The following is a 21,642-nucleotide window of genomic DNA, read 5'->3' as shown; positions in this document are numbered from 1 at the left end:
GTACCCTGGTTATGCCAGCTTTATAACATAGGATGGATTAGTGCACTTTCTCTTTCATTTTTCTAGAAGAGTTTGTAGAATGTTCTAAGCTTTTCTTCTTTGAACTTCAGCAGAAATTAAGAGTAAAGTCATCCAGGTTGGTTCTTCATGTGGAAAATGATTTGACTGTTGATGCAATTTCTTTGATTTTCTAGTATTACTCAAGTTGGCAGATTCTCTTTGAATCAGTGATAGGCAGTGATATTTCTGTATTGTCTAAAACTTTAAATTTTAAATAATATTTTTACTTCTTTTTAAAGGTCTGTAATATTTGTAAAAATATTCCCTTTTTAATTTCTGATATTAAATATCTGTGCCTTCTCTTTTTCCCTAGATTAATTTCTCTAGAGGTTTGTCAACTTTATTAGTTTTCCAAATAGTTAATCTTTGCTTTATTAAATCTCTCTGTTGTATGTTTTCTTGTTATTTCATCAAACTCTGCTGCCTCTTATTCCTTCTTTCTACTTCATCTCACTTATGAATTTCTATTTTCTTAACAAATAATTGGCACAATAATTTCAGTTTTTGTGGTAAATGATTTTTAAGAATAAAATTTTCTAGACCTATTTTAATTATATTCCACAATTTTTACTAAGTATTGTTCTTATTACTATTCCACGAAAAACATTAAATATTTTTATAAATTTTATTTTGATTTACAGGTATTTCTTCTTTTCTAATATAATAAAGATTTTTCTAGTATTCATTTTATTGATCTATAGCTTACTTATATTGTGTCCAGGAAACATTTTAAAGATTTCATATTTGGAATTTCTCAAGATCTACTTTGTGGCCCAGCCACAATTCTGGCAAATATTTTTGTGTGCACATTCACAAAATACACATCCTGTAGTGGGTAGGTGCAGAGGTCTAGAGCTGCTAGATCTAGTGTGTTAGATGTTCTGTTCACATCATCTTTACTATGTGAATTCCTGAGATGATTGGGGATTTATGTATCTCCTTGGAGTTCTTTCAATTTTTGTTTTATGTTTTCTGGCTATGTGATTAGATGCATTAAAATTTTAAATTGTTATGTCTTCCTGATAAATTGCACTGTTCATCCTTGGAGAATGACCCTACCCATCCTTACAAAAGTCTTTGTCTTGCTGTCCACTCAGGCTGTAGCTTCCTGTTGAGGAAGAAAGGAATCATCTCCAGCAGGACTGAAAAGCACTACTTTTGTCATTAATCAGCAAACAAATAGATATTGAATGTCCACTAAGTGCTGGAATTTCAAAAGGGAGGACAGTAGGTGCTTTCTATGCCTTCATGAAACGTGAAGTCATAGGGCTTTCATCAGAAAGTCTTGTTCCTTGTCAGACTGGTCTGAGTCTATATGGAAAATCCACACAAGTGGCTGCCTTCTTGTTTAAGGATAACATAAATCTGTTTTAAGATTTGCAGTTTTTACACGTGTTAAAACATGAGCCTAGAATCATAGAGTATGGGATTGGAAATGTTTTTGGAGGTTCCAATTTGGTACTCAGTGGAGCCCTTCCCCCAGTGTGGGAGTAATGTAGGGAGTAAAACATACCAGGAGTTCCATCTCTTTATTGTTTACATCTAGGGTACCCTGTGGGGTATAGAGTTCAGTACAAACTCTGACATGGATGAGATACCCAATATCCTTCTTTAAATGACACCAGATTCAAGGAGGCTCCATGAGGAAACAGAAAAACTGATGGACGTCATGGCCTACTGTTATAGCCCTACTTTCCAAGCCCACAGTGACTCTTCAAAGTCAGCCACCTCTTAACTTGGAAGCCACACTTGTAGTATGAGACTCTATTGACACTGGGTCCCCCAGTTCCTAGACCAGTCTAGTCAGACATGACCAGCAGTCATTTCCTACCAGTCTTGATGCCAATCTAGATTGCTGCTTTGAAGTTAAGTCTAGTTACAGTTGTGGACAAATATCCCCTGACCCAAACACACATATCACCAGTATCAAACTCATTTTTACATGGGGGGTATATCTTCTTCTAGATTCCTATAACTCATCACATCTTGTGGCCCACAAAGACCTCTGTAGCAGAATATCTTAATGATCTTGGCCACCCTCATAATGAGGCGAGAGCAGTTGACTTCAGACATTCTATTTGAGTGCTGAAATTATTTCTGAGATGAAAACGTACCAAGATTATGCTTAGAAAGGGAAGATGAAGAAATCCAAACAAATAAAATCACACACGGACTATGCACACACACACACACACAAATATATATGTATGTATGTAATAATATATAAAGCTATATATATTTTAAAATGTGTGGAAATACATACATAAAGCTATAAATACAGAATGAGGTAAAAGAGAGTTAAAGAAGCACAAAGAGGTATAGATATAAATATAGAAGAAATTATTTCAAAAAGCTACCTTGACACATACATAATCCACATGAGGAAAGGAATCTATAGTTAAAACATCTAACTATATAACATTTAAAAACTTATATTGTAGCCTGTAATGCCTTTTGATAGATGAGGATCATGAATCCCAGAAAGGCAACTGAGCCACATAGCTGAAGAGGAGCCAGGGTTCCTAACCCAGGTCAGGTCTTTTCCAGGTGAGAGACAGACTCAAAGCTAAAAGAGGTCCAACGAGTGATCTTATCCCCCCATTAGTGACAACTTCCCAGTCCAATAAGGTGCTCTTCAGCCTCTGTCGTCCCTGGAGGGAAAGCACTTAGGCTCACCAGAGCAGCCACTCCCAAGGGAAGCCTCATTATAAGATCACTTTCCTTTGCTGAGCTGAAATCTGCCCGCTGTGGCTTCCACTGTTTCTCAGAGTGGTAGAGAGGGAAGTTTTCAATGTGGCAAGCTTGCATCTTGTGCATGTACACTTTCTGAAACAGTGGGACCTTTCTGAGTCTGTTTCATCTTTAAATGTGATAAAAGATAACTCCCATGCATAATGTGAAGAATTCAGTGAGGTAACATATAAATCTCTTTAGACATGCTTCAAGACATGGTAAGGTATGAACTAATATTAATGTGCTCTGCCTTCTCTCTTCCTCAATTTCCTTTTCATTATATTCTTGTTTAAAACAACTAATTCTGCTATTAAATGACATCCTTAACTATTTCTGGATAGCTACGGTGTACCCCTTACCTCAGTTCATCTTTTCCCTACATGAGTCAGCGAGGAGTTAATTTCACAGTAAAGACCCTTTCTTCTGGGACACTTAGCAGAGCCCTGTCTGGAAATCCTCTTGGGATAAGACTTTCCTCCCTTTTATAATCTGTTACAACCACTGTGGAGACAAGAGGGAAAAACATGATTTCTCTGTTGCTATAAGGACTGGGGCAAAGGTGAGATTTTTGGAAAGAAAGAAGCTAATCCAAAGGACATGGACTGATACTTATCCTGGTGATTCTGTCCCCATTTTGTTCTCAAGAGTTAGTGAGTGCCATTTATGACCCATGTGTAGGCATTTAAGATGCTCATAGCTGCGAAGCCAAAGTCTTAGCATATAGTTCCAGGGGGAATTGGATATCTGACTCCTCTAAGCCTCAATGATAGATTCAATACTTTGGTGATTTTAGCATGGTCCTGAGTCTCCCATGCTTAGAAACCCGAGACAAGAGAACATAAAAATGTCCAGTTTCCAGTCATAGTTGGAAGTTCTCATAAATGAGCATAAGGAATGCAGTTGGAATGTTGGAGTTGGTTCCTCAGTAAGTCACCCCGTCACTGTACCATGGTATAATGCTCTCGGAGATGCAGAGGTTTCTGCAATACCTGATTTCTCATAAGGAAGGCCTTGAAGGATCACCTGCAATGGTCCAGATATTCTACTCTGTTCATGTGTTTCTTGTATTGTTCCAGAGATATTGGTCTTAAGCAGAAAAAACTAAATACAACCAGGATGAGATTAGATGATAGAAAGCAGATGTGACATGAGATTATTGGGCATGAATTAGATAAAGAGAAAGAATAATCAGTTCTGCAATCACATATGGGAGGTTCTGGTAAATGATTCAGCAGCATTCCTCTGACTTACCCCAAACCAGACTATTTGCCACATCCTATGCAGACATGGTAAGAACATACACAGCATGAGAGCCTGAGAAAGATGATAACAGAAAGAATCCATCACTCTAGAAAGTTAAAATATTACCTTTAGGTCCCGTGGAAACAGGAAGCTTTGGGGGAAGGAAGTGGCCTCAGTGGTACAGTTGCTAAAGTAACCACATCACAATATCCACAACGTCCAGTTATCAACAAAAAATTACCCCAAAACCCCAAAGAAATAGTAAAGTATAATCCAATTACAAAAAGAGAAAACTACATAAAACAGATGAGTGATCCTCAATAAGGTCAATAGTTGATTTTTTATCAGAAACCATGGAAACCAAAAAGAAGTGAGAGGATATATTCAAAGTGCAGAAAGAAAAAAAAAACCTTTGAGGTCAGATTTCTATATCTGGAAAAACTGCCATTCAAAATTGAGGGATAAATGAAGATATCCACATATTAGAGGGGGGAAAAAGGTAGGGAACCAGCCTCCAAGAAATGCTGAAGGGAGTCCTTTAGGCTGAACAAAAGGACACTAAAGTTTCTCATTATCAATAATCACTTCAGTGTGATGGACTAAACTCACCAATTCAAAGGCAGGGATTGGAAAAATGGATTAAAACTATGATCTAACTATATGCTGCTTTTGAGACTTAACTTAGATCCTACTATATAAAAAGGGTGAGAATGAAAGAACATGAAAAGCTATTCCATGCAAATAGTAATCTAAAGAGAGTTAAAGTGTATTTAACATCAGACAAAATAGACTATAAAATAAATCATATTAAAAGACACAAAGAACATTGCATATTGAATAAAAGCCAATACTTCAAGAAGACAATATATATGTAACCTTCACAGACATATATGCTCCAAACATCAGCTCTCCAGAAAGATAAAGCAAACATTGGCAGAGTTGAAGGGAGAAATTGACAGTTATATAAAAATCTTTGGGAACTTCCATACCTCTCTGACAGCAACAGAATGCACATTTCTCTCAAGTGCATATGAATCATTCTCCAGAATACACAATATGCTGTGCCACAAACCAAAAGATTGAAATAATTCAAATTCTTTTCTCTAATCACAATAAAAGAAAGCTAGAAATCAATAACAGAAGGAAAATAAAAGTTTACAAACTTAAGAAATTGATATACGCACATAAGTAATCAATGGGTCAAAGAAGAAATCACAAGAGAAACTAGACAATTTATTGAGATAAAAGGAAATATAACATAACAGAATGGATGGGATACAGAAAAATCAGTGCTCAGAGGGAAATATATAACTAGAAACATGTACATAAAAAAGGAAAGATCTCAAGTCAACACCACAACTTTGTACACTTGAAAGAATTAATAAAAGATCAAATAACTCAACCCAGCCACAGGAAGAAAATTATGAACATTAGAAAGAAATCAGCAAAATGGAAAGAAATAAAACCACAGGTGGTTTCTTTCAAAAGATAACAAAATTGACAAACTTTTAGCTATATCAACTCAGAACAAAATGATTCATATTACTAAAGGCAGAAATGAAAATAGAGACATTCTACCCATAAAGAAAAGGTTACAAAAGAACATTTGTACCCAGCAAAATTGGATAATCTATATGAAATGGACAAACACCTAGAAATCCAGAACTTATCACAACTGACTCAAGAAAAATGAGAAAACTGACCTATAACCAGTAAAGAGTTTGAGTCAGTAATCAAAAAATCTCCTAACAAAGAAAACCTCAGGACCAGAGAGCTTCACTGGCAAATTATAACAAACATTTACATAAGATTAACACCAAATTCTTCTCTCAAAAAAACGGAAGAGGAGGTAAACTTCCTGACATAAAGAGGCAAACACCAGGATACTAAAGTGAAAATGTCCAAAGAAAAGAAAATCACACACCAATAATCTTTATGAATATACATACAAAAATCCTAACAAAATTATAGTAAATCAAAGCTGACTGCATAATAAGAGGATTTTACCCCAATGACTAAGTGAGATTTATTCCAGGAATGCAATGGGTAGTTCAACATAAGGAAACAATCAAGGTGATATACTATATTGATAGAATAGAGAGGCAAGGCCATACAGTCAACTTAATAGATACAGAAAAAAAAATTAGAAAAATTCAAAACTCCTTCATGATTTACAAAATTCAGCAAACTAGGGAAAGGAGAAATTCTTTAACATCATAAAGGATGTTTATCAAAACCCAAAAGCTACCATCATTCACAGTGTTGGAAGACTAAAAACTTCCCCCTAGCTTTAGGAACAAGATAACAATGTCCACTTTCACTGCATATCCACTGTTATTCAACATTGTACAAGATTTCCTATACAAGCAAGTAGGCAAGACAATGATTTAAAAAAGACATTTAACTTGGAAGAAAAAAGTAAAACTATTTTTATTTGCAGATGCTTACTGTATTATAAAGAATATATAGAATATCCAAACAAAAAACAGACATAGTTTAGTAAATGAATTCAGCAATTTGCAAGATGCAAGATTAGTTGTGTTTCTGTATACCAGCAATGTGTATGACAGAAAAGAAAATTAAGAAAAAATTCCATTTAAGAGAATATCCAAAAGAATAAAATATCTAAAACTAAATTTCACAAAGGAAATGGGAAATTGTGCACTGAAAACTACAATGCATTGCTGAAATAAAGTACAGAAGGCCTAATTAAATGGAAAGATATTCCATGTTAACAGATTAGAATTAATAGATTATTGGTAATAGATTATTAGTAAATGGCAGTGCTCCTCAGATTCAATATACCATCTATCAAAATTCCAGTGGCTTTTGCTTCTGAAATCAAAAAGATAATGCAATGGAATTGCAAGAATCCCCAAAAAGCAAAAACAGTATTGAAAAAGAAAAAAGTTAAAGGACTTCCAATTCTCAAAACTTACTATAAGTTATAATAATCAAAATATGGTGGTACTGGTATAAAGAGACACATGGGCCAATGAAATGGAATTGAGGTTCAGAAATAACCCAACATTTATAGCCAATTGATCTTTAATAAAAGTGGTCAAGGAAGTTTTCACCATTCAGTGAAGAAAGAATAATATCTTCAATAAATGGAACTGGGACAATGGGACAACCACAGGCAAAAGAATATGATGAACCTCCATCTCACTCCATGCTTCATAATTAACTCAGAATAGATCAACAGACTATGTAATAGTTAAAAACTATAATCCTCAGGGAAATCTTCATGCCCTTCTGATTTGACAATGGATTCTTGGGTCTGACACCAACAGAACAAACAAACCATGAAATAAATATGTTGGACTTCACAAAAATCTTGTGTATTAAATGACAGCGTTGAGAAAATGAAAAGTCAACCAGCAGAAAGGGAAAAAATGCTTTAAAATCACAGAAAAATCAGGATGGTTGCATATTCCATCTATACAAGAAGAAACACTAGTGTATTATTCCTACCCTGGGAAATAGCCTTGAATAATTAGGAAAAATAACACCTGAAAGTAATAAAATCATTTACAGCACTTTCTAGAATAAAGACTTTTTAAAAGAGTTTGGTATCCATGACATATGAAGAACTCAGATAACTCAACAATGAAACACCAAACAATGTAATTTTTTAAATGGGCATAGGGCTTGAGTTAACATCTTTCCAAAGAAGATATGCAAATGAACACTCAAAAAGGGGCACAATATTATTAGTCATGAAGGAAATGCAAATCAAAACCAAAGTGTCACCCACTTCACTACAACAAGTATAATAACAATAACAAAACAAAGTAAGTGTTCGCAAGCAAGTGGAGAAATAGGAACCCTCATACATTGTGGGTTGGAATGTAAAATGGCACGGCTACTGTAGATAATGCTTTGGATCCTCAAGAATTTCAACATTGGATTACCATATGACCCAGAAATTCCATTCCTAGTTATGTATCCAAGAGAAAGAAAGAATAACATATTGGGCAACAGAAATTTGTAAACAAATGTTTATTGCTGAATTAACCATAACAGTCAGAATGTAGAAATAATACGAATGCTCCTCAAGAGATGAGTGAATAAATTGTGGTGTAACACAGTTGTCATAGGACAGAATGAATACCACTACATGCTATGGCTTGGATGGATCTCAGAATACTTATCTAAGTGAAAGAAGCCAGGCCCAACAGATACATACATGATTTCAATTCTATGAAATATCCAGAATATGCAAATCTTTAGAGATTGAAAAAGTAGTGGTTGCCAAGGGTGGTGTGGGGAATGGTAGTGTAAAGGGGGAAAATGGAGTTACTGACAGGCTACCATAGTGTCCTGGGGTGATGAAAAACTTGGAATTAAAGTCAGGTTGTACTTACACATTTTGAATTCATGAAATGCCACTGAAATTGTACACTTTAAAGTAATTAATTGTGTATTCTGTGAATTCTACCTCAATATTTATTTATTTTTCTGCAGTATGGCAAATCAAAGCCAGGGCTTCACACGTACTGAACTACACCTCTAGTCCAACTTCCATGTCTTTATAAATAGGCCATATCCATGCTTATCATGATCTCTTTTTAATTTAAAAAATGCAGATATTATATGAAAAAAGTGTTAGATCATGTAAGACATTAAAGGTAATTACCATGCATGGTGAAAAATCAGGTAATTTTAATTCTTTTTGCTCAAACTGTTTTTTAAATTGTACAACTTTAACAATTAAATGCATATTAATTTTTAATAACTAGGAAAAAGATACTAAGGAAATATTAACTGATTTTTTGTCAGTATTAGGTATTAAACTCAGGGCCCTGCATTTGCATAGATTCTACCGTTGAGCTACATCTCTGGCTCTGTTTATTTTGAGACAGAGTCTCACTAAGTTGCACAGGCTGTCCTCCATACTTGTAATCTTCCTCCTCAACCTCCTGTGTAGAAGGGACTAATAGATTTTTTTTTAAACATAAAGACAGTGTTTACACTGTAGGGTTGAGAATAAAAGGAAATTGCATTACATGTACAGAATTGCCCCAAGTATTTAGAATATACTGCTTTAGTTTAAACATCTGTCTGTGGGAGACAGAAAAAATATGTGTTACTTTTCCTTTCTACTTTCTTTTTTTAAATATTTACTTTTTAGTTATAGGTGAACACAATATCTTTATTTTATTTTTATGTAGTGTTGAGGATCGAACCCAGTATCTCACACATGGTAAGCTAGTGTTCAACCTCTGAGCCACAACCCAGGCCCTTCCTTTCTACTTCCTAAATTTTCTTGATGACCCATAATAACCTACAATCAGGAAGGTAATTTATTTTTAAAATTTTACTATTGGACCCATTAATGTTTTTTATAATTTTTTAGTTGTTCATGGAACTTCATTTATTTTACTCATTTATTTGCGGTGCTGAGAATCCAACCCAGTGCCTCCACATGTTACCACTGAGTCACAACCCCAGACCCATTAAGTTTTTTTTTTTAAGTAGAGCTTTAATAAATGTAGATAGTTGGCTATTGACAAGGAGGATATAGAATCATTCATGTTGAAACATATGTTCCTCCTAGAAAGATTGTAAAATACAGAGAAAACAAAGATGGAAATCCAACTATTTCTGGATGTAGTTGACATTAGAACAACATGAATTTCAATTGGAGAAGTCTGCATATATGTGGACTATAGTAGGCAGGTGGATTTGTGAAAATCTGGAAAACAAAAAAAAAGGAAACTCATAGCCTAGAATATTGAAAAAAAATAAGAAAAGAGTATGTGATAAATGCATAAAAATGTACATAGTAGTCTATTTTAGCATTCGCTACCATTCAATATGCATGAATCTATTATAAGGTTAAAATTTATCAAAACTCACACACACAAACTCGGATCATACACGATGCCACTCAGTGGAGGGAAAGGCAAAAAAAAAAATTAAAGAGGCTGCATTAAATCTTGACTGCATGAATGAACTGCAGCACATCCTCATCCACTACAGTAATTTCATAGCCACCTCCTGTTGCTGTTGCAGTGAGCTCCCGTGTTGTAACTCTTTAAAAGCCCCCGTGATGCTGATCATCTCCAGGTGAGCTCCACAATTTCGGCACCATATTTAGTTGGTCTTGTAAAATACCTGAGCATGGGCTCAGCTAGAAGCAATCCTTCACTTCCCATGGAGTATGAACATCAGCATTACCAGTCTCTACTGTGAGCCTTCAGTCAAGAGCATGCCTCTCTGACCAAACATAGGGAAAATTAAAAGGACAATTATTGTCCTTTGGCTGCACGGCATGACCTGACTATCCTTTAGGATATCAGCCCTCTTCCATCCTTAGTGCAAGTAATTTGGGTGGGACCTACCCCAGTCTGCACTGAGAAGTAGGAGTGACTTGGCTCAGGTCAATCAGAAAATTCAACTCCTGGAGCTTCAGCAATTTGTTAATTTAGGCCAGTGAATGTTCAATGTGAAGATTTTGCTTAAAACATTAAGATGAGAAGTGGACTCTATCACACTGAGTTTTGGTAATTAAATGAGTGATGTATAAATCCCCCTGGGAAGAAGGCATGAGGATGAACGGCTTGCCAGGGAGGATTAGAGGATGGTAGACTTGCCTTGTTACTGTCTATACGTCACTCTACCTTAGCTCTCCTCAAACCATGCCCTGCTAATCTTCTACCAGAAGGTCAGGGAAAGGAGACACATCTCCAACATGCTTGGTCATAGCACAAGAGATGGAGGCACATCTGCTAAATTCATGTCTGCTACAGAAATTACCCTAATAAGCTTAGCAGCAGGAAATGGAGACCATGGATGGTTGTATCACTGGGAACCTAGCTTCCAGTACCACATCCTACAGTCTCAACCTTATGCTCTTGAGTTTCAGTTCTGAGGTGGAACAGGTGGTGCACTCTGAATCATCAGCACCAGGTACTGATGTGGTCACAGCCTGATTCTCACACAACCACTCAGAAGACGTCATCAGGCCAGGCAGTGGGGGTAGGGAGCTTTCATAGAAAGCCTTCTATAATGAAGCACCTTAAAAACAGACAGAAACACAAGATCTCAGAGCTCACTCCACCTTCTTCTGCCCCTGAGGACTAAAAGACAACAAGGAGGAAGCTCCACAAGCCCTTCTAAGAAGATGCATTTGCACCTGCTGCTGTTGGCCTTCTTTCTGCCTCCCAAAGCAAGGGCAGGTGAGTGACCATTCCCTCCCTCAGAGGTCCAACCCTAACCCACAGCTGGCACAGAACTCCTGTCCCTTCTGCACACCCTGATGCATCCTTCTACCCAGAGCCTTCTGAATCCCAGTTCCAGCTCCACTGCAGAACCCCAAGGGAGACACTGGGTAAGTAGCAACAGGAACGTGGGGGCAGAAGTCTGTTTGGAAGAAGAGCCAGTGGATGTAGACTTCTGCCTAGACCCCATTCTGGTCATCTGGAAAGTGGGGCTTGGCTACAAGTGCACCCCAGAGGGTGGACGGGAGGAAATGTTCAATTCTCCTGAAAAGGGGAAAAGTGGGTCTGGCACCTGCGTCTGGGGTGACACAGGTGTACCCCTTGCCAACTGCTTCGCAGAGAACTCTAGAGCCCAGGTGACCCCAGAAATGGTGGAATCACTCTCCCTGGAATAATTCCTTTGTTCAGTCCCAAGCCACTCTATCCCTTTCGCCAACTCTGTTTCTCTTCCCAGACCTCTGGTGACTCCCCTGTTTTCTGGTAGGAGCCACTGTGGCAGACACTAACTTCTCTGCTTTCCTCAACCCCAGCAGCACTGCCCTACCAACCCTCACCCAGAGACAAACTGGAGCCATTCCTTTGTGCATCCCATCAATTACACGTCAGGCCTAGGAAATAGGACAGAACAACATCTAGAGTGAACTGAAATCTTGGCCATTAGCAAGCAGCCACTGTCCTAGGCAGCACAGCACTCAGGAGGGCCTCAGAAATTTCTGGAAGCAGAAAGCTCCCCTGGGATTTCATTGTCCCTAGAAATGTATGCTCAACTCCACCTATGTAAGGAAGAAAAACTCATAGACCAACACCTGCTTTCCTTCCCTTTTTCAGAAAAGGAAGTTGAGGCCCCCTTCCTCAGCCCCTGCCCAGACTCAGGTCATCCAAGGTTCCCAAATGTCCCCACAGTTCTGGAGGCATGGAACAGACGCCCACCTGCTGGATTCAGTGAGTGCACACAAACAGAGTGACTTTTTTTTCAGGGGAGATCATCGGGGGACATGAATCCAAGCCCCACTCCCGGCCCTATATGGCCTATCTTCAGTTTGTTGTTAAACATAAACTGCATAAGTGTGGTGGCTTCCTGATAAGAGAAGACTTTGTGCTGACGGCCGCTCACTGCTTAGGAAGGTGAGGACCAGAAAATAGCCCAGACCCTCCTGCAAACATTACACAGTGACCTCTGCCTCTTTCTCAGTAGACAAATGGACACTTGGGAGAATATGTGCAGGAGATGCCTTTAGGGGTGAAAAAGAAAGAGGATGGCCAAGTCCTATGGAGAGCAAGGCAGTGACTCTAGAGGCACTACTGAGTAAGAAAAACCAGAGTGGCCAAGCCTGCCATATCAAGAGCTAGGAGCCTAGGAGCGTGCTTTGCTATGACAATGCAAACTAAAAAAATTTGCATGTGTTTTCCTAGGCATGATTGACTCCTGAAAACCTATGGTTCAGATACCAATGGCTTCAGAAATCTCCTCAACAGCTAAGAAGTAGAGGGCACTGTCACTCAGCCAAGGCCTCCTGTCCTCTCTGTCCCCCCTCAGCTACAGCTCTACCCTGGCCCTGATGTAGCCTGCTCTTCACAGCTCCTAGATATATTCTTTATGACTCCACATCACCCATGACCACTGCACTCTCTATGCAGGCCAATGAATGTCACCCTGGGGGCACACAACATTGAAAAGCAGGAGAAGACCCAGCAGGTCATCCCAGTGAAAAGAACCATCCGCCACCCAGACTACGATGATAATTACTTGTACAATGACATCATGTTATTGGAGGTATGTCCTATTCCCTGCTGCCTTAGCCCTCACTAGTGCAGATGGTACCCTCCCACCATGACTCTGCCCCTTTACTCACTTCCATCCTGGCCATCATAGTGTCTAGGCCCAGAGGCCCTTATCTGAACTGAACTCTTTCTTATCCCCCATAGCTAGAGGAAAAAGCCAAGTTGAATGCAGCTGTGCAGCCTATCAAGCTGCCCAGGGGCAAGGACAAGGTGAAGCCTGGGAAGATGTGCCTTGTGGCTGGCTGGGGGAGAGTGGCAAAAAATGGCAAACCCTCCAACACACTGCAGGAGGTAAAGCTGAAAGTGCAGAAGCACCAGGTGTGCGAGCGCGAGAAATTATTAAAATACAATAGTACCATCCAGATATGTGTGGGGGATCCAAAGGAAAACAAAGCTTCCTTTAAGGTGAGACTGAGCTTCTGTCTCTCTTGGCTCTGAGGAGAGGGGTGTTTGGGGGAAGATCTGGGGCCTGGAGACCAGGCAGCATGAGCCTCCCTCACCCAGTTGGCTGTCATTTCTCCCTGGAAAGAGAAGAAGGGAGCAGCTGGGAGTACCTGGGGCCTGCATTGAATGAAGCCTGCCTGGAAAGCTGAGCTTGCAATGCTCCACACTGCCTCAGCTCACAGGCATTAGAGACCTGTGCACCTATGGTGCAGTTGCTCTCACTAAGTGGCTCCTCAGCGCTGGCACCCACCTTGGTCCCTGGGCTCATCCTCCATGCTGGTGTCTGTGCCACTCACCTGCTTCCACAACCTTGAACAATGCAACAGTGGTCCCTCACACTTTCAAAGGGAGACAATCCCAGAACCTGGGGAGCAGGACAGAGGCTGACCCCAGGAGGGAGGTGAGGTAATAACAATGTTCACAGTCAGAACATATCAGCTGAGGGCCCTTAGAGTCCCGCATAGTCCTCTGAACGCAGACTCTACAGGTCGTCCTTGTCTGAGAGGGAGCCTGAGATGGCAGGTAGGATCCAACCAGGAGGATACAGGCTCAGTCCTCCCTCTTCTCTCTTCACAGGGGGACTCCGGAGGCCCTCTTGTGTGTAACCATGTGGCCCAAGGAATTGTCTCTTCTGGAAAAATAAATGGGACACCTCCAGGCGTCTACACCAAAGTCTCCAGATTTCTACAGTGGATAAAGGAAACCATGAAAAGCCACCAACTGCAGAAGACAAACTAAACCACCTCTGCAACTAACCTCCTTTCCCAGAACTGAGTCTAGAATCACCCTGGAGGAGGTGCCCACAACTGAATAAATGTCCCTTAGCCATGTGGGAAGGCTGGTTTCTTCTTTATTCACTGGCCTTCATTCACAGGGTCTGTGTGCCAGGCAGTTCTCCTATTTTCTGCTTTTCCCTCCTCTTTCTCCCCTCAACACCTGCCTAAACCCCACACAAAGCTGTGACCCAGCTCCTTCCCACCCCTCCAGTATCTTCAGGCCTTGCCCTTCTTCCAGTGTTGGAGCTGGGCACCACCAGGAGAAATTTTGGATGGCTCTTGTCCTGGGTCTCCTGGTGAATTTTCTACCTTCTTCCATGTATGAGGGGACAGAGAGGAAGGGGAGAGCACCATGGGTCCTGGAGGCCAGGTAGGCACAGCTGAAGCCACTGCTCAAGGACAGGGTCCTACCTCCTGGACACAGGAAGGGCCCTCCTAAACAGGATATTTCTCTCCTCCAGGTTCATCCTTAAGAGGGACAGTCCTTAAATAGCCCCTCATTCTAACATGGAATTACATTCCTTCCCTACCTTCCTCTGAGTTTAGGGTCCACCTTGACCTCCAACCTCATGGCTGCCCATTTTTCTCCATCCCTGCTCAGAGTATTCAGATTCAATCAACTCCTATCCAGACAAAACTGATCTGGGCTCCTCCCTTACTCAAATCCCTCCACCTAGGACTCCCAGATCCCCGTGGGGTTCCATCAGGCCTCACCATTGGGGTGCCAGCCCAGCTCACGAACTGACACAGAGGGGACATCATTAGGACCAGGGCAGTGCTGGCACCATGCAGGGTACATAGAGAACATGTCTGGCACAATCTCTCTCCAGAACACTTGGTCCTTCTTTTACTTGGGCACAGCTAAAGCAACACCTCACTTTCAGCTTGATGTCCTCCCTTGTGCTCAGGGTCCACTGGCCACCTGATCACTCAGCAGCCTAAGCCTCTTTCAGCTTGTTCCTCTTGGTCTCTGCTGGCCTGCAGCCTGAGACTCCCTGCTAGTCAGCTAGGCTATATCAGTTGTGAAAGTTCCATAAAAGAGTGCCTTTCTGCAGAAGGACTGGAAACACAGTTTTTTCCATCAATCACACTCATTGAGCACTTCATAATGGCCAGAACATGGGGATATACCTTAACACACTAACAGACCCAAGTAGAATGGACAGTGTGGGAGACTTTCCAAATTGTCCTGCTCTACCCTCCCTATCAGCCCATAAGGCATAGACCTATGGGAGAAATACCTTAGAATTCAGAATTCATATCTTAGTTTTATTTCCAGTTACAGGAAATATGAATATGATATCACATGATACTCTAGGACAAAGACTATGACACTGATCTGGACTGCTCCCTTACTCAAATCCCTTTGAAAGTGACTTTCTTCATTTAGTTTGTGGATGTGAAGCTGCTGAAGTAGTCACCAGAGATTCTTTCTTAGGAGAGAGGGCAACAAATACGGAAGAAGATTACCAGGGCAACCTTACTTTCATTTGTTTTCAAAGTAGCAGATATAAACACCAGTGTACAGATTCACATTGAAGGAGACACACATATCCAGTTGGACTGCTCAGAAACATAATCCCCTGCCATACAGAACAACATGAATCAGGGAGGCTCCTGGGGCCTGGGAAAATGGAAACATGGTTCTAATATTCAGGCCATCATGATTACTGCTCCCATCCATGTCCCCATTGCCACCTGGGAGTCTCTTTGGTGGGAAGTTCCTGTCTTGGAGATCACAGATACAGTGTGTAACTTTTTGTTAAATAAAGGTATGCCTATGTGGGGCTAACCCCACAGCCTTGGATCAGGGTCTGTCCATTCATACAGGGCACTGGAAGATTAGCACAAGTTCTAGCTCTAGATTAATGCCCCTTTGAACCAAAAACACATACCACTTTATACGCCTTTGTGACATGAAGTCAAATCGACCCCTTCAATTATGTAACTCTCAAAGGTATGCCCTTTTCCATCCCTTTGTGTACAAATCATGCTGCCACACAATCATAATGATCTATAAGGAAAAAGCAATGGATGTCACACAGCTTCACATTTGCGACTGAAAGAAATTCCTGCATCTAAGACATGCTAGGAACAGGCTTCTGCATTAGGAGGAGGAGGAGGAGGAGGAGGAGGAGGAGGAGGAGGAAGAGGAGGAGGAGGAGGAGGAAGAGGAGGAGGAGGAGGAGGAAGAGGAGGAGGAGGAGGAGGAAAAGTCAAACAAAAAAATAGAATTTAAAAAAGTGACTTGGTCATGTGCCTACATATTCAATTTAGGAGTTACAGCTACTTTGAGGAAAAGGCTCTGTGGTTTAAAATAACTTTAAAAACCATTGTTGTGGGCATTTTTCCTCCTCAGGAAGTGGAAGAAGAAAGGAATGCCCAGGAAAGGGTAATGACTGACCAAAGATGTTCAAACCAAGCCCAGGTCCCCCCACCACCATGCCAGAAAGAGACCTTAAGTGTCTCTATCACTCAGCCCGGGGTGGCTTCCCAGCATCTCCAGGCATGAGATGAGCTGCTTTCTGCTCAGAAACCTTCCTAGAGAGAAAGTCTCTGCACCCTCCTGCAGTTGCTCAGTGACAGGATTTCACAGCACCTTCCTCCAGTAGTAGAAACCACCCAGAGGCACAAGTGGGTGGATTCAAATGTCAAATGAAAATCTCTCTGGTAAAGTTAACTATATGGACAAATATGAAAGCTAGTATGGTTGCATTTTTTGATCTCTAGATCCTCTTTTTCTCCTATATGTTTTAAAGAAAAATGCATAAAATAATGTTAATTGGCACACAGTATACTAGGACATAATTTGTGATGATAACAAAGAGCAGTATGGATCTGGATAGAAGCAGAGTTAAGGTGTGTTGTTGAAGCTACATTGGTATTAATTCAAACATCATCAGTATACCTGTAGGATATTCAGTGTACATTTTATAGTAACCATTAAGAAAGTAACTTAAAAATATACTCAGAAAAGTAAACAAATGATTCAAATTGTACATTAGAAAAAATCCACCATAAAAGACAGCAATATTGGATGAATTGAGGAGCAAAAAATATATGACATAAAAAACACACAGCAAAAATGGCAGAAAAAAGTTTCTCATTATCAATAATCACTTCAGTATAAATGGACTAAACTCACCAGTTCAAAATCAGGGATTGGAAAAATGGATTAAAATTATGATCTAACTATATGCTGCTTTTGAGACTTACCTTAAATGCTACTATATAACAAGGGTGAAAATTAAAGAACAGGAAACAATATTCCATGCAAAAGTAATCTAAAAAGAGCTGGGTGGCTATGTTAACATCAGACAAAATAGAATGTAAAATAAATCATATTAAAAGACACAAACAACATTGAATATTGAATAAAAGTCAATACCTCAAGAAGATAATATATATGTAATGTTCATAGACATATATGCACCAAACATCAGCTATCCATAACGATGAAGTAAACATTGGCAGAGCAGAAGGAAGAAATTGACAGTTCCATAAAAATCCTTGGGAGATTCAATACCTTGCTATAATAGTGGATAGAATATCTAGGCAGAAGATGAAGAAAATACAGAATTCTAGAACAAATTATAAGCCATCTAGACTCTCTGAAAGCAGCAAAATGCACATTTCTCTCAAGTACAAATAAAGCATTCTTCAGAATACACAACACATTATGCCATAAACCAATTATCAGTATGTTCAAAAAATATTGAAATAATTCAAATTATTTTCTCTAGTCACAATAGAAGAAAGCTAGAAATCAATAACAGAAGGAAAATAAAAGTTCTCAAACTGGAAAATTGAAATAGCCACTTAAATAACCAATTTTTCCAAGAAGAAATCACAAGAGAAATTAGAAAATTCTTTGAGATGAAAGTAAATAAAACATAACAAAATAGATGGGATATAGACAAATCAGTGCTCAGAAGGAAATATATAACTGGGAACATGTACATAAATAGGGAAAGATCTAAAGTCAATATCATAAATTTATACATGAAAGGACTAATAAAAGATGAAATAACTCAGCCCAGCTAAAGGAAGAAAAATATAAAGATTAGAAAGAAATCCATAAAATGGAAAAAAATCAAACCACAGGTGGTTTCTTTCAAAAGATAACAAAATTGACAAACTTTTAGCTAGATCAACTCAGAACAAGATGATTCATATTACTAAAGGCAGAAATGAAAGTAGAGACATTCTACTCATGAAACAGATTATAAAAGAACAATTGAACCCAGTAAAATTTGATAATATACATGGAATGGACAAACTTCTAGAAATCCAGAAATTATCACAACTGACACAAGAAAAATAAGAAAACTGACCAGACTTGTAACCAGTAAAGACTTTGAGTCAGTAATTTTAAAAACTCCCAATAAGTAAAACCTCAGGAACAGAGAGCTTCACTGGCAATTACTACCAAACATTTACCTAAGAATATCACTAAATTTTTCTTTTAAAAAAAATCAAAGAAGGGCTGGGGTTGTGGCTCAGCAGTAGAGCACTTGCTTCGCCCAATATTCCTTATAAATATATATGCATAAATTCTAACAAAATTATACTAGATCAAAGCTGACTGCACAATAAAAGGATCACACATCCATGACTAAGTGAGATTTATTCCAGGAAAGCCTGGTTCAACATAAGGAAATAATCAAGATGATACACTCTATTGAGAGAATGGAGAAGCAAGGCCATATGATCATCACAACAGATGCGGAAAAAAATTAGAAAAAGTCAAAACTCCTTATGATTTACAAAATTCAACAAACTAGAGAAATAAGAAATTCCTTAACATTATAAAGGATGTTTATCAAAATCCCAAAGCTATCATCATACAGTGTTGGAAGACTGAAAGCTTCCCCCTAGCTTTAACACAAGATGTATATATAAAACACTAGAAAAACCAGGCACAGTAGGAACTTACCTCAACATTGTAAAAGCTATCTATGCTAAACCCAAAACCAACATCATTCTAAATGGAGAAAAATTGGAAGCATTCCCTCTAAAAACTGGAACAAGACAGAGATGCCCTCTTTCACCACTTCTATTACATAATCCTCTTTGACCACTTCTACATAATCCTCAAACCTCTAGCCAGAGCAATTAGACAGATGAAAGAAATGAAAGGGAAACAGATAGGAAAAGAAGAACTCAAATTAGCACTATTTACCAATGATATGATTCTATAACTAGAAGACCCAAAAATTCCATCAGAAAACTTCTAGAACTAGTAAACGAATTCAGCAAAGTAGAAAGATATAAAATCAATACTCATAAATCAAATGCATTTCCATATATCAATGATGAAGTCTCTGAAAGAGAAATTAGGAAAACTACCCCATTCACTTGGGAATCAACAAAAAGAGATGAAAGACATCTGCAATGAAAAATACAGAACACTAAAGAAATTGAAGAAGACATTAGAAGATGGAAAGATCTCCCATGTCCTTAGATAGGCAGAATTCATATTGTCAAAATGGCCATACTACCAAAAGCACTACACATATTCAATGCAATTCCAATTAAAATACCAATGACATTCCTTATAGAAATAGAAAAAGCAGTCATAAAATTAATCTAGAAAAATAAGAGACCCAGAATAGCTAAAGCAATTCTTAGCAAGAAGAGTGAAGCAGGTAGCATCAATATACCAAGACTTAAACTACACTACAGATCAATAGTAACAAAAACAGCATGGTATTGTTACCAAAATAGACTGTAGATCCATGGTGCCAAATAGAAGACACAGAGACAAACCCACATAAATACAATTATGCCATACTAGACAAATGTGGCAAAAAACGTACATTGGGGGAAAAAAAGATAGCCTCTTTAACAAATGGTGCTGGGAAAACTGGAGATACACCAAAATAAAAATTCTTATCTCTCACCATGCATAAGACTTGACTGTATGTGGATCAAGGACCCAGGAATTAGACAGAGACCCTGCATCTAACAGAAGAAAAATCAGTCCCCAATCTTCATCTTTTTAGATTAGGCACTGACTTCCTTAACGAGACTCTTAAAGTCAAAAAATAAAATAAAGAATCAATAAATAGGATGGATTCAAACTAAAAATCTTCTTCTCAGCAAAAGAAACAATGAGGTGAAAAGAGAGACTAGCGAGTGGAAGAATATCTTAACCACAAGCAAATCAGATAGAGCACTAATCTCCAGGATATATAAAGAACTCAAAAACGTTTAACATACACCTCCACCCCCCCACACACACACAAACACACACACACAAAAAAAAAAAAAAACAACAATAACCCAATCAATAAATGGGCTAAAAAACTGAACAGACACTTCACAGAACCTGTACAAGTGACCAACAAGTATATGAAAAAATGTTCAACATCTCTAATAATTAGAGAAATGTAAATCAAAACTACGATTTCATCTCACTCCAGAAATATGGTAGTTATCAAGAATAAAAACAACAATAAGTGTTTGCGAGAATGTGGGGAATAAGGTATACTCATATATTGCTGGTGGGACTAAAAATTGATGCAGCCAATATGGAAAGCAGTATGGAGATCCTTGGAAATCTGGAAATGGAACCACTATTTGACCCAGCTATCCCTCTCCTCCGACTCTACACAAAGGACTTAAAAACAGCATACTACAGGGACACAGTCACATCAATGTTTATAGCAGCACAATTCACAATAGCTAAACTGTGGAGCCAATGTATATGCCCTTCAATGGATGAATGGATAAAAAAATGTGGCATATATACACAATGGAATTTTACCCAGCAATAAAAGATAATAAAATCATGGCATTTGCAGGTAAATGGATGGTGTTGGAGAAGATAATGCTAAGTGAAGTCATCCAATTCCAAAAAACCAAATGCCCAATGTTTTCTCTGATATAAGGAGGCTGACTCATAGTGGGGTAGGGAGGGGTAACATGGGAAGAATAGATGAATTCTAGACAGGGAAGAGGGGGAGGGAGGGAAAGGGAAAAGGCAGGGGATGAGCAAGGATGGTAGAATGTGATGGACATCATTATCCAAAGTACATGTATGAAGACAGAAATTGGGTGTCAACCTACTTTATATACAAACAGAGATATGAAAAATTGTGGTATATATGTGTAATAAGAATTGTAATGCAAAAAGAAACAAGTACATGTATAAAGACATGAATTGGCGTGAACATATTTCATACAAAAATATGAAAAATTGTGCTCTCTATGTGTAATAATAATTGTAATGTATTCCACTGTCATGTATTTAAAACAATTAAAATAATTTTTTTAAATTTTTATTATTAGTTGTTCAAAACATTACATAGTTCTTGCCATATCATATTTCATACATTTGATTCAAGTTGGTTATGAACTCCCATTTTTACCCCGTA

At 38.7% G+C, this 21,642-nt stretch overlaps 1 protein-coding gene across 1 annotated transcript; it reads left to right on the top strand.

The window, feature by feature from the left end:
* Positions 1-11,128: 11,128 nt before the first annotated feature.
* Positions 11,129-14,225, top strand: LOC144255434 (granzyme B-like). Its single transcript, XM_077800121.1, has 5 exons — positions 11,129-11,219; positions 12,239-12,386; positions 12,900-13,035; positions 13,188-13,448; positions 14,064-14,225. Exons 1-5 carry the CDS (start codon positions 11,165-11,167, stop codon positions 14,223-14,225), a joined length of 762 nt encoding a protein of 253 aa, XP_077656247.1. The 5' UTR covers positions 11,129-11,164.
* The last annotated feature ends 7,417 nt before the right edge of the window (positions 14,226-21,642 follow it).

The sequence above is a fragment of the Urocitellus parryii genome, chromosome 6, assembly GCF_045843805.1.
Source record: "Urocitellus parryii isolate mUroPar1 chromosome 6, mUroPar1.hap1, whole genome shotgun sequence".
Classification (NCBI taxonomy): domain Eukaryota; kingdom Metazoa; phylum Chordata; class Mammalia; order Rodentia; family Sciuridae; genus Urocitellus; species Urocitellus parryii.
This window is presented reverse-complemented; position numbering and strand designations above follow the sequence as displayed.

Bases quoted from the DNA above. Each gene is read 5' to 3' on its own strand.
- LOC144255434 (XM_077800121.1), top strand. From the start codon at position 11,165: ATGCATTTGCACCTGCTGCTGTTGGCCTTCTTTCTGCCTCCCAAAGCA. The intron at 12,387-12,899 runs GTGAGGACCAGA...CTCTCTATGCAG, and splicing joins GCCGCTCACTGCTTAGGAAG to GCCAATGAATGTCACCCTGG. The intron at 13,036-13,187 runs GTATGTCCTATT...TATCCCCCATAG, and splicing joins ATGACATCATGTTATTGGAG to CTAGAGGAAAAAGCCAAGTT.